The sequence below is a fragment of the Sceloporus occidentalis genome, unplaced genomic scaffold (genome assembly GCF_023333645.1).
Source record: "Sceloporus occidentalis isolate IW3139 unplaced genomic scaffold, rSceOcc1.0.p SCAF_2, whole genome shotgun sequence".
Taxonomy (NCBI): Eukaryota; Metazoa; Chordata; class Lepidosauria; order Squamata; family Phrynosomatidae; genus Sceloporus; species Sceloporus occidentalis.
In genome coordinates this window covers 85,716,304-85,728,313 of record NW_028316982.1, presented here as the reverse complement: position 1 = coordinate 85,728,313, position 12,010 = coordinate 85,716,304, and the positions used below count along the sequence as shown (strand labels likewise).

Below are 12,010 nucleotides of genomic sequence, written 5' to 3'. Positions count from 1 at the left end.
TTTCTGGCAAGAGACTGAGAGGAGATCAGATCAATACATAGATTGCTTGATAATACAGGCATTTGCCCACCCACTCTGGGAATAATGAGACAAGACAACAGAAAGTGGGTTCAAACAGGGCCATTTATTAACTTGACCTATTTATTAATTTCTTAATGGAACTGCAAACCAAGTGGGAAAATAACTAAGGAGGAGCAGCTGCAGCTGGTGGTCTATTTCCAAGACCACATCCACACCCTCCTCTGGGCAATAGCACCTGAGCCCCAATGATAACCCAAACGCTGGGTTATCCATTGGCCAGCCTGTATCAGGAAGATCAACATGAAAGTCCCTCTCTCAATGCCCAAGAATAAAAGAGATGGGTTTATCCTCCATGCAGTCCCAAAGGGTGTCTCGTCCCCCACTTCCAAGGTCCCAAGGCCCAAAGAGATGGTTCTGTAGACCTCCCTTCCACCCAAATGGTGTCCTAGGTGCTCACCAAAATCCAAATTTCTTTCAAATCATGCTGAATCAACCTATTTAGATGCCACCCCAGCCAATTTCCCAAGGTCCTTCTGGAAACAGTATGGAGCAGGTGAAAAAGCCCTTGGAAAGAGGGGGAAAATCCTACCTGGCTCCAAAGCAATCAAGTTAACTTCACACTGCACAACTGGTGGGAAGGTGGGTTGACTGCAAAATTGAAGTGAAGAAACTGGGAGCAGCAGACCATAAATTGGCTCTGGCCATGCCCCCAAAATCTTCCAGCCTTGGCATAACTGCCAAGACAACTTTTAAATCTTGTCTCCCTGTGCGTGTTGGCAAACTATGGATCCCACCCCAACCCTTTGTGTGGGAGTGGGATGCAAATTATTTTATTTGAGGGATAGAGTTTTCTTCAGTGTTGGGATGGAAAAGTTTCCAGAGGCCACCAATAGTAGAAATCAGCCTTTCAAATTTGCATAACATAAATACAGTTCAATAAATCTAAGTTTTAATTGCCAATAGAGTAGACCTACTGAATAAATAGGACTCAGAGAGGTCCCATTATCTCAGTCTTGTTTAGATGAGTCTCATTTATGGTATGTTTTGTCAAGCCCATCAACACTATCAATATGGCCATTTGAGTAGCCCTGTTAAATCCATTACTTTGTATATTATATCAAATAAAATGGATCATTCAGGTGAATATGGCCTGTTCTCAGCACACTCTGTAATACTCAACTCTGTTTACCTTGTCCTCAATCCAGTACTATGTAAGAAAGAAGTTAAGTAGAAAGATTTTTTTAAGAGATGCCAGTTCTTGCTTCATATGGCTTGGCAAGAAGAAATAGCCATGTGAGTTAGGTAGCTAAAATACTGCTCCAGGCTAAATCCTTCCGTTTTATCCCAGGATTAGCCACTTTGCTGCCTCCTTTCCTGACTAAGTACATAGAAAGCAGATAAAGGTAGTAGTTTACCCCTAGGATGTTTCTGTTTGTAAATACAGATAAGAATATCTTATAACTTGACAGGCTTTGAAGTTCTATTACCACCCAGTAGGAATGTCTTGAGAAGACATTTGCCATAAAGTCCCCAAATTGGATAGCCTATAATGAAAAAATTGCTGCATGTAAACCATGCTGCTTCATGGCTTCTTGACAATTAGAACTGACTGTCTCAATAGGAACAGGGAAGGAATTTTCCTTAAGATAAGACTGAATCCTTCATTAGATGTTGCAATCATCAAGTAATGACTATACTCCAGTAAAGCAAATATAGCATTTTAGCACTATGTGACATCCCAGCTCTAGTACAACTCTTCTTCATCGATCCATAGGGAGAGGCAGGATATAAATAAAAATTATTATTATTATTATTATTATTATTATTATTATTAAATCTCCTTATACATGTTCACTTTGTGCATAGAGGGTGAGTAGAGCCACGCGCATTACGTCTACCCCACAATTTTCATTTTCGTGAACTCCACCCTCCAGCTTTCACCGTTCAGGTCTAAAGCTTGAAGAGAGATTCTTTGGCTGTTAAGATGAACAAGTTAAGAATGCTGCATAGGGCTATGAGCCCTGCATGATTCCATCTCTCAGTCATATGGACGATTCTGTCAAATGCATGAAGATTCATCCTTCACTTGAGGCAATTCTACCATCTGCGGCCCCATTTCTTAGAAATACATATTATCATGTTCTTCTTCTACACAACAAGAACAAATAATTCCTGCAGAATTTCCTTTTCTTGGTGAGAACACAAACATTTCCGCACAGTTCCTGATTACTCTACTGCTTCAGGTAGGGAAAAAATACTTTCTATGTAGGAGTACCCATGGTTTTTCTGTGCAGAAACACATATATTTTTTTTGCAGAAATGCACATAAGTATTTTTTTTCTATGTAGAAATAAGTAGAAATGGGTTTTATGTGCAGAAAACCCATTTCTAGTTGTTGTTGTTTTTAAAAAAATGTGTATTTCTATACAGATAAATACTTCTGGAAGTGCAAAATATCTCACAATAGACTTGCTATCTGATCACTTACTGAACTTTTCCAAGCATTAGAAATCCCCATTCTTAAACAAGAGACAAAGAGCAAATGAGTGCTCTTTTCATCCCGACTATCTCTCAGTTGTGTTGAATACATAGAAGCTTCTGAAGGGAGCTGAAGACATGCATCAAAGGCACAAGGTAAGCTTAAAGCTTTGGGAAAATTCCACTCCTTTCACTGAAAATACAGTAGCTGTGCATATCACAGTCAGATTTAGCAATAATTTCAGATACATTATGTAGAAGGATGTTCTACTTTTATTTAACATGTTGCTACTGAGCTTGTAAATATATATTCCTTCACATATCTTACATTATTTCAGGCTAGAGGATCCTCAGAATGCTGAGTTAGACAAGGTCAAAGTGGAAGAAAAAAATGTGAAAGCATCAGAACATCAGATTATGCTTCCATTGGAAGAACGCATTACACATTTTCGTGATATGCTTCTAGAAAGAGGGGTAAGGTTGGATTACTCTGATTCCAGTAATTTATGAGAACATGATATAATCTCAGTATTTGTAATGGGTATGTTGCAACAGTCTAATGGTTCCTACTGCTATTTTAATATTGCTTTCTTATCAATATACAGCCACTGAATGCTATTCTATCACTGATATTTGCTGAAGAAAAGACTTTGTGTTGTAGAGGATGCAGTATGAATGTAATTTATGTCCAAGGCCTTATAATATGTTCTATAGCTTGATTTTATGCATATTTGATTTTACACTATTGCCACCTCACAGTAGTTTAGTTACTAAATAGAAATGGTTTTAATTTCATTCAAGTTACATCCAAATCTTTGATGTAAATTTAGTCTACATTATTATACTGTTTTTATTTACAAACCACATGAGAGATTATTAATGGTGTTAGATAAGAAATTATTTTATTCTTTTTTGAAGAAATGCAATAAACAGAAGCGGCTGAGACAAAACAGTTTAACCCACTGTGGATTTGATAACTGTTGGGTGTTCATTCTATTCCTCATTTACCTGTACTAGCTTTCCTTTCAGTTTTACAAACTTTTTATTTTAGTTTGAACACTTTGGGTATATATGTATATCAGTTTTAAGATTGCAAAAACATAGTTGTGTTAGTCTGGAAAATCAGTGTGCAAAGGGATCTTGTGGCAACTTTTGTAGATTTCATCCTACTTCCTCAGAAACATAGAGTAGAGTGGAGAGTCCAGAGATAGATCTGTATAAACCAGTTGTGCATGAGAAAGTCAATTGAAATTCAAAACCTTGTGGAGGTGAGGTGGCAAGGTCAGTTTTAACTATGGTCATTGGGAGACAAAGGCAAAAGAAAGGATGTTGCCTATAGGCAAGGAGAGTAGATAACCTTATGAATCAATAATGGAATGTAGTATAGGAAACAAAGAGGAGATGTTATGAACTGGTCAAGGGAGTCCTCATAAGGATGTGTGTTAGTGCTGAAATGTCTGTAGCATGCCTGGAAACTATTATCTCTGTTCAATCCATTGCTGATGGACTGTAGTGTGTTGATACATTCCAATTCTACTATTTCTCTTTCCAATCTTCCTTTTTAGTTTTCAGACTAAACATCTGTGGACATCAGTACAACTGACCAGAGTTTTCCTACTTCTCCAAATTGGGAGCAGTGGTGCTTGGGGAATCCTATGTCAATGGAGCAGTGAATCAACTCTGGGTTTTATTCTGAACTTTAAAGGAGCTATTCAAAAAGTTGAATTTTTTTGGAGATAAGCTTTCAGCTCCTTGGATAGCTCTGAGTAAAACTGAGTTAAAAAAAAATCAGAATGGATTCACTATGGAGAATCCCCCTGGAACAAGAGTCAATGCCAATGTGATCTTTTTGGCTTCTGTGAGGTTGCTCTAGATCTGCACAAAAAATGTGTTTCTGGGGAGTGGAATCAGGAGATGTGGCTAGAAAGATATAGTTACACGATTCACATACAACTCCTGGTGCAGGATGTTGGCCATAGGTAGTAAATGCAATAATAAAAAGCAAAAACTGAATGGCATCTGGAAGAAAACCTTAGGCCAGCCTTGCTAATGAAATGTTAACCGCTTAGTGAGTGCTTAGCACTATAAAGCAGTATAGAAATATTAGTGCTATTGCTATTGGTTAAATGCCTGGTGGATCTCTCATGGGAGGACATAGATGGAAGGAGGGGTACTACTGTAAATATGGCATCTTTAGCATTTACCCACCATACCACTGAACAAGCTTTCATTGGCCAGAACTCACTTCATTAGTTACAATGGATTTGGAGATGCAGTTGATATGAAGGATATATCATACTGATTCCTACATGTATCACCCCTGCCCTCAAACTTCTTAACATATAAGTGTTTTTTCACTGTTTTTGAGAAGCACTTTTATGCTTTTGTGATCTCTCATTCTCACATGTAATTTTATTTTATCTAATTCCTAAAAATGATTTCCTTCCATTATTTCATATTTATTACTATGTCAAATATTTCCATAGTTGTTTCAGGCATTCATGTAGCTCAGACACTGGCTTGATATTTCTATTTCCCACCTCTCCCTACGGACCGAGATGGGATTACAACAAAATCACATACATCATACAATCAAACGTTAAATTTTCCATAAAAATAACCCTCCTATGACACAATAATACAGTGCAATACAATACAATTAAAACAATACACATGCCAAACTAAGTAGAATTCAGATTCATATCTTACATAGTCAGGAACAGAGAGAAAAATGAGCATAGTGTTCAAGTCAGCTCTGGTGGGAAAGCCTGCCGGAAGAGATCCGTCTTAATGGCTTTTTTAAAAGCATCTAAGACAGATCTGAGCTGTTGGAAACAAATGTGCCTTTCCCTTCCTTTTCACATTTCAGGATCTCTCTTCAAAAATGTACATGAGAGTGTCCTGAGCTATAGAGCAGATCCACTGTATACCCTATTGTACAAGATCTCTAACCCTTTACATAGTGTTTGAGAGGATTGTGGTGCTTATCTAGAGGTCTTCATTCACCAACCTAATAGGATATTCTTAAATCTAATCCATTTTAATTTCCCCATCCTTGTGAACCCCAGAGCCTATAGAAAACTGTTTCTATCTCTTCCATTCACATATTCTTTCAGGTCTCTGCATTTTCCACATGGGAAAAAGAATTACACAAAATAGTATTTGATCCACGTTATCTTCTCCTGAACTCAGAAGAACGTAAACAGGTGAGTTTGTTTGTTTCCAGCATTTATATTGGCTGCTCAATAATTTTGTTCTCTGTGTTTGTGGTTTGCAGGTATTGAATAGTAAAATACAGTACAGTGAGCCCTCTCCTTATGCAGGGGATCTGTTCCAGATCCCCCCACGTAAGGGAAAATCTGCCTATGCTTGAGCCCCATAGGAAATAATAGGGCTTATGCATGTGGCGGAGCGGCGCTTGTGTGGCATGGGCACACGCGCCATTATTTTCCTCCCCAAGTGGCTTCAGCGTACACTGGAAGCTGTGTAAAATGCATCCACACATGGCATGGGTGCACTGTACTAAGGTACAGCATCATAAAACAACCAATTCTGACAATTGTGAGCAAAAAAGAGATGAATTAGTTCAACAGTAAAGCTGCAAATAAACAGTGGGTCCAAAAGTAAACAGTTCAGAAGTTTAAGATCACTAATTTTGAAAAGAAGGTGTAAAACTTTTTAAGACCTTTTCACCTGGCATCAAAACAACCATAAGAAAGGCATGAAGTAAGCCGTTCTGAGGACAGTGTTTCATTATGAGGGTATAACAACCAATCTCAGTCCATGAGATTGCCCCCTTAATGTTTCTCAAGAATGGTTGTTATTCTTCTGTTCAGAGACAATTTACATCTTAAAGTCAGGTATAGAGTGGACTAATGATAAATATGATGACAAAGTGGCAATTAGAACATACTACAGTCATCCCTCCATATTTGCGGCTTTGATATTTGCGGATTTGATTATTCATGGATTTCATTAATATGTTCTCTCTAGGACTGTCTAGGTCCTCCAGTGCAACTCTGTGGTCAACTTTAACTAAAAGTTGCACTGAAAGACCATTTGTAGCTACTCCAGTGCCATTCTATGGTCAGTGTATGTTGGACATTGACCACAGAGTTGCACTGGAGGACCTAGAGATTCCTAGAGAGGTGTCCTCTCAGGTAAAAAGAGTATTTTTGTTATTTGCGGTCTTTCCATATTCACGGGGGTCTTGTTCCCCTAACCCTAGCAAATATGGAGGGACAACTGTACTTTTCGCTTGTAAGGCTAAACTGGGGGAGAGGAAACATAGAGGAAAAGCAAACGACAAATACATATAGATAAATAAAGTACATTTAATACAAGAAAATCTAAACATTAAACTTGTCAATTGTGGCTTTCACCATTGATATTATCTGCTTGGAGGTCTTCACTGAATGTATATGTGTGGTGAGAAATGACATTGTGGCACCAAGTCTGCTTCCAATTTATATACATTCATGAGAAGGTCAGAGGAAAGCCCTAGTGCATATATGCACAGCACATACACAGAAAGACATGGAACATGATGAGGCTGAAAACAGAATCCGATACCACTGTGCTATCCGCTTTAGCTATATTTCAGAGGAAAGAGCTGGCCAACCTTCTCTGAGTGTCCCTTCTCTAAGAAAACCCTATGAAATCCATAGGGCCACTATATGTTCACAGGTGACTGGAACACATACAGATACACATGGGTCTGTAAAGGGTTACTACTGCATCTATTTCAAGTTTGCAAATTTAGCTGCCTCTTCTAGTCCATTTTTTTGGGGGGGAAAGAAGCAAAAATAAACTAAATATCACTTCTTTCAGTGGTGATCAAGATTTATAGCAGTGGTTTAGAGTATTTAAAGTAATCTCCCTTTTTCCCCCTTGACTAATGCCTATTGGTTGAAAATGTAGATCAGGGATAGATTTTTCCCTCTTGTTCAGAAAGTCTCAGACAGAAGAGATAAATTATGTAAACCTTTTACAAGTCAGGGCTTGTGACTATTCCTTGACAAAATAGGGTAGTACTCTTCCATTTGAAAAAGAGGTTCCTCTGTGAGTGGAAGGCTTCTTGTATGAAAAGCAGGGCACCTCTGGATTCAGTTTGTTCATTATCATTCCTAAAACGTAACCCTGCAAATTTATCTCTTGCTTGTAAAACACAAATGTTGAAGTAAGAGATCTCCAAAATGCATTGGCTGTTAGCAAAGATGGGTTGCATTTTTAGGGTACAGTTATAACTGAGAATTTCAGAACTGGAAACTAACAATCTATTCAGAAGAAGGCTTTGTGAAGCAAAAGGGAGCACTCTGTTTCTTTTCACTAATTCAAGCAATGGCACAGTCTAGACCTTGCTTAGTCAAGCAATCTTTATTGTGCTTTTCATTTATCAAGGCTGTACATGATATAATAAAATTACTTAATGAACAGTCCATAAAGCCTATACAATAGATATTATTTTTGAAACATTGGTGACATGGGCCTCATTTTTGGAATATATTGCATACGTTAAGGGAAACGACTATGAAAAGCAATTTTCATCTCCTCTTATAAAGAAGATTAAAGTTGTGTTCATACTTATGGAAGAAAAAAAATCTAATATCAGAGGAAGGCCTTTTATGATGTGTGATAAATGTTGTTCTTGTGATCAATTGGAAAGATATATATTGCTGGATTAATTCCCTCACCTTTACGGATGTCTCCTTCAAACAGTTACTGTGCAAGAAGTTAAAATTAGGTATAGAGGAAGTCTTAAAGAAAGATAATGTAGCAAATCCCTAATGGCTGCATTAGGGTGCTTGATTTTCATAGAATCTCTAGAGTTGAATTTCTAGAGTTAAAATTTCCAGAGCTCTACTTCCTTAAAATTTGGATGGTGGATATGGAGACACTTATTGTACTTGATTTTCACACTTATTGTAATCGATCTGCAAGGAGAAGCGGGAAATATAAATAAAATTATTATTAGTTTTTTGTGGGTTTTTAGGGCTATGTGGCCGTGTTCTAGAAGAGTTTATTCCTGACGTTTCACCAGCATCTGTGGCTGGCATCTTCAGAGAATGCTGGCAAAACGTCAGGAATAAACTCTTCTAGAACATGGCCACATAGCCCGAACCCCCCCCCCCCCAAAAAAAATATGGATGCCGGCCATGAAAGCCTTCAGCTTCATAAAATTGTTGTTGTTGTAAAATATAATGTATTATTGCAGAATATAATGCATATCTTATACAAAATAAGATGATAGTTTGGGACATGAGAATTCTGGACTGTACTAAGGCTAATCTGAAGCCAACGACATCACAGACGTCTCAACATTTATAATTCTTACCTAGGGGTGTGGAGACTGAAGTACAATGTGGAATCAGTATGTAGAGAGATTTTGTAGCACTTTTGAGAGTAACTGAAAGAAAGAAGTTGGCACCATGAGCTTTTGTAGACTTCAATCTACTTCCTCAGATGCAGTTAGTGGAGTGGAGACCAGGGACAGACATATATATGCCATTGGTATGTGAGAATGTCAATTCAAATTCAAAATCCTTTGTGTATGAAAATGAAGTAGCAAGTTCAATTTTAACTATGGCCATTAGTGAACAAAGGCATTGGGAACTAGCCAATGAAGAGGCAAGATAAATTTGGCTTTGGAAACTAGCCTGTACATGGGGAAAATAGATGAGTGTAGGATGCCCTCCTGAGCATGGGGTCAGATAATGTTGAAATGTGTGTGCTGAGCCAGGAAGACATTATCCCTGTTCAATCCATTGCTGAGGGACTGTAGTTTATGGATGAATTCCAATTCTGCTGTTTCTCTTTCCATTCTACCTTTGTAGTTCTTTTGTTCAAGGACCGCTGTTCTGAGGTCTGAGATCAAATTTCCAGGAAGACTAAAATGTTCTGCCACCAGTTTTTGTGTACTCCCATTCCTAATGTCTGATTTATGTCTATTTATCCTCTGGTGGAGGGACTGGCCTGTTTGTCCGATGTAGAATGCTGATGGGCATTGATGACATAGTATGGCAAGAATCACATTGGAGGATGAGCATGTGAAAGTCCCCCTAATATCATAGGTGATGCCATTAAGTCTTGTGATGACATTTCCTGGATAAATGTGTGGGCAGAGTTGTGATCTTGGTTTGTAGCAAGGCTTAGTACCTGTGTTATGTGTCTTCCTGTGGGTGAGTACCTGTTTGACTTTTGGAGGCTGTCTGTAGGCGAGTAAAGATCTGCCACCAAGAGCCCTTGAAAGAATGGCATTATTGTCCAGAATGGATTGTAGTTCATTGATGATACACCTGAGAGGTCCCAAATGGGAACTGTATGTGATCACTAGTGAGGTTTTGTCATTTTCTCTCTTCAATTTGTTCTATAATAGATCAGTTCTGGGTACACGTCTTGCCTTATTTATATGTTTTTTTTACTTCATGTGGTGGGTACTGTAGTTTGAGGAATGCTTGTTGTAATTCCTTGAATTTGACATCCCTGTCTTGTGGGTCTGAGCAGATGTGATTCTATCAGAGGGCTTGGCTGGAGAAACTGGAGAAACTGGTGGAAGCTGGAGGCATGTAAGTACATGTAGCAGTCTGTGGGTTTGCGATATAGTGTGTTGCTTAGATGTCTATTTTGTAGCTGTACTGTGGTGTCCAGAAAGTGAAATTGTTCTGTAGATAGTTCCAGGCAGATGATGATGGTGGGGTGGAAGTTGTTGAAATTCTGGTGAAATGTCTTGAGCAGGGGTAGGCAACCTGCGGCCCGCGGGCCGGATGCGGCCCGGCGAGGCCTTGGGACCGGCCTCAGCCCGGTCATGCTGCCGATTGCCGCCGGGGCCTTTGGCCTCTTGCGCGAGGGGCATGGTGGGGCAATTGTCTATAGAAACCTCAGAAACATGCATTTATCTTAACATTTTTTAAAAATCAGCAATTTTTTTCGCATGTCCTCCATTTTTTATTTTAAAAAGTGCCCTCCATTTGAAAATTTTGTCCTACATCTATCCCGGTTTATTTATTTAATTTGTTAAAAATTATTTAATTATTTATTTTTTGGCTTCGCCCCCCCAGTTGTCTGAGGGACAGCAACCCGGCCCCCGGCTCAAAAAGGTTGCCTACCCCTGGTCTTGAGTGAGTTTTCTCCATGAGTCCAAATTATGAAGATATCATCAATGTACCTCAGGTAGAGGAGCAGTTTCTAGGTGCAGGAGTTAAGAAAGCATTGTTCTAGGTCGGCCATGAAGATATTGGCATATTGTGGTGCCATACACGTGCCCATGGCCAGTGCCATTAACATGAAGGTTTACTTTGTTCCCAAACGTGAAGTAATTGTGTGTGAGAACAAACTGGCAGACCTTGGTGGCTGAGTCTGATAAGTTCTGATCTGCAGTGATGTTCCTGGTGGCTTATATTCCATCTTTGTGCAGAGTGTTGGAGTACAGGGATTCTACATCCATAGCGGCTAAAATGGTGTTCCCTGGAAGGCTGTGGATGGATTGTATCTTTTATAGGAAATCTGTGGTGTCCTTCACATTGCTGAGAGTGTTGATGGCATATGGTTTAAGGCTATTGTCCATATATTTGGAGGCACCAACTGTAAGTGTTCCAATGCTGGAGATGATAGGCCGTTCAGGGTTGCCCTGTATATGTATTTTGGGTAATAGGTAGAATGCACCTTGTCGGGGCTCCTGGGGTGTGTCGATGAAGATTTGGTTTTGCACCTCCATGGGAAATTCCCTGAACAGCCTATGTAATTACTCCCAGTACTCCTCTGTAGGATTGGTAGATAGGTTTATGTAAAATGTGGTGTTGGATCCTTGCCTCTCAGCCTCCTGTATGTAGGCATACCTGTCCATGATAACTACCACTCCTCCTTTGTCAGCTTCTTTGATGACAATATTAAGGCTGTTCTTGAGACTGTGTATGGTATCTTGTTTCTTGCAACTGAGATTCTATTGTAAGTTGTGTCTCTTGTACAGTGTGGAAGTTAGGGATGAAAGTTTAGGTTGGTTGTTTTATGAGGTGCCTGAGGGATTTACAAAAAGATGTGAAAAATGATACTACTTTGCTGAATAACCACTGATGGTATAGCTACGACACCAAAGAAAGATGATCCATGATTATCTTGATCCCTTACTAGTACAGTGTGCCCTTGCCTTACATGGGGGATCCTTTCCGGACTCCCACGTAAGGCAAATACTGCATATGCTCAAGCCTCATTGAAAACAATGGGCTTGTGCACATGCCATTGCCTATTCCATCGCCGTATAACCCAGACGCACTGTAGTATTACATGCAGGGATACGGGAGATGGCTGTCTTTACAATGCAAGATGTGTGCATTCAAGTTCCCAACAAATCTTTAAGTCATGTAGATTCACTTTTAAAGTTAAAAAACAAGAAAAAAGAAGAAGCTCTTGGATCTCACATTGTAAAAAAAAAGTTTACATTAAAATAATTTAATATTGCATTTAAACAGTATTTTAATGTTTAAATGCTGCACCACTATTACAAATACTGAGAATT

At 39.0% G+C, this 12,010-nt stretch overlaps 1 protein-coding gene across 1 annotated transcript in view; it reads left to right on the top strand.

Moving 5' to 3' along the window:
- The window catches only part of TCERG1L (transcription elongation regulator 1 like), a 233,788-nt gene that overhangs the window by 213,353 nt on the left and 8,425 nt on the right, over positions 1–12,010 (top strand). The window contains exons 10-11 of the mRNA XM_089510167.1: positions 2,838–2,973; positions 5,616–5,705. Coding sequence (XP_089366293.1) covers positions 2,838–2,973; positions 5,616–5,705 — 226 coding nt within the window. The remainder of the gene's footprint in view (positions 1–2,837; positions 2,974–5,615; positions 5,706–12,010) is intronic.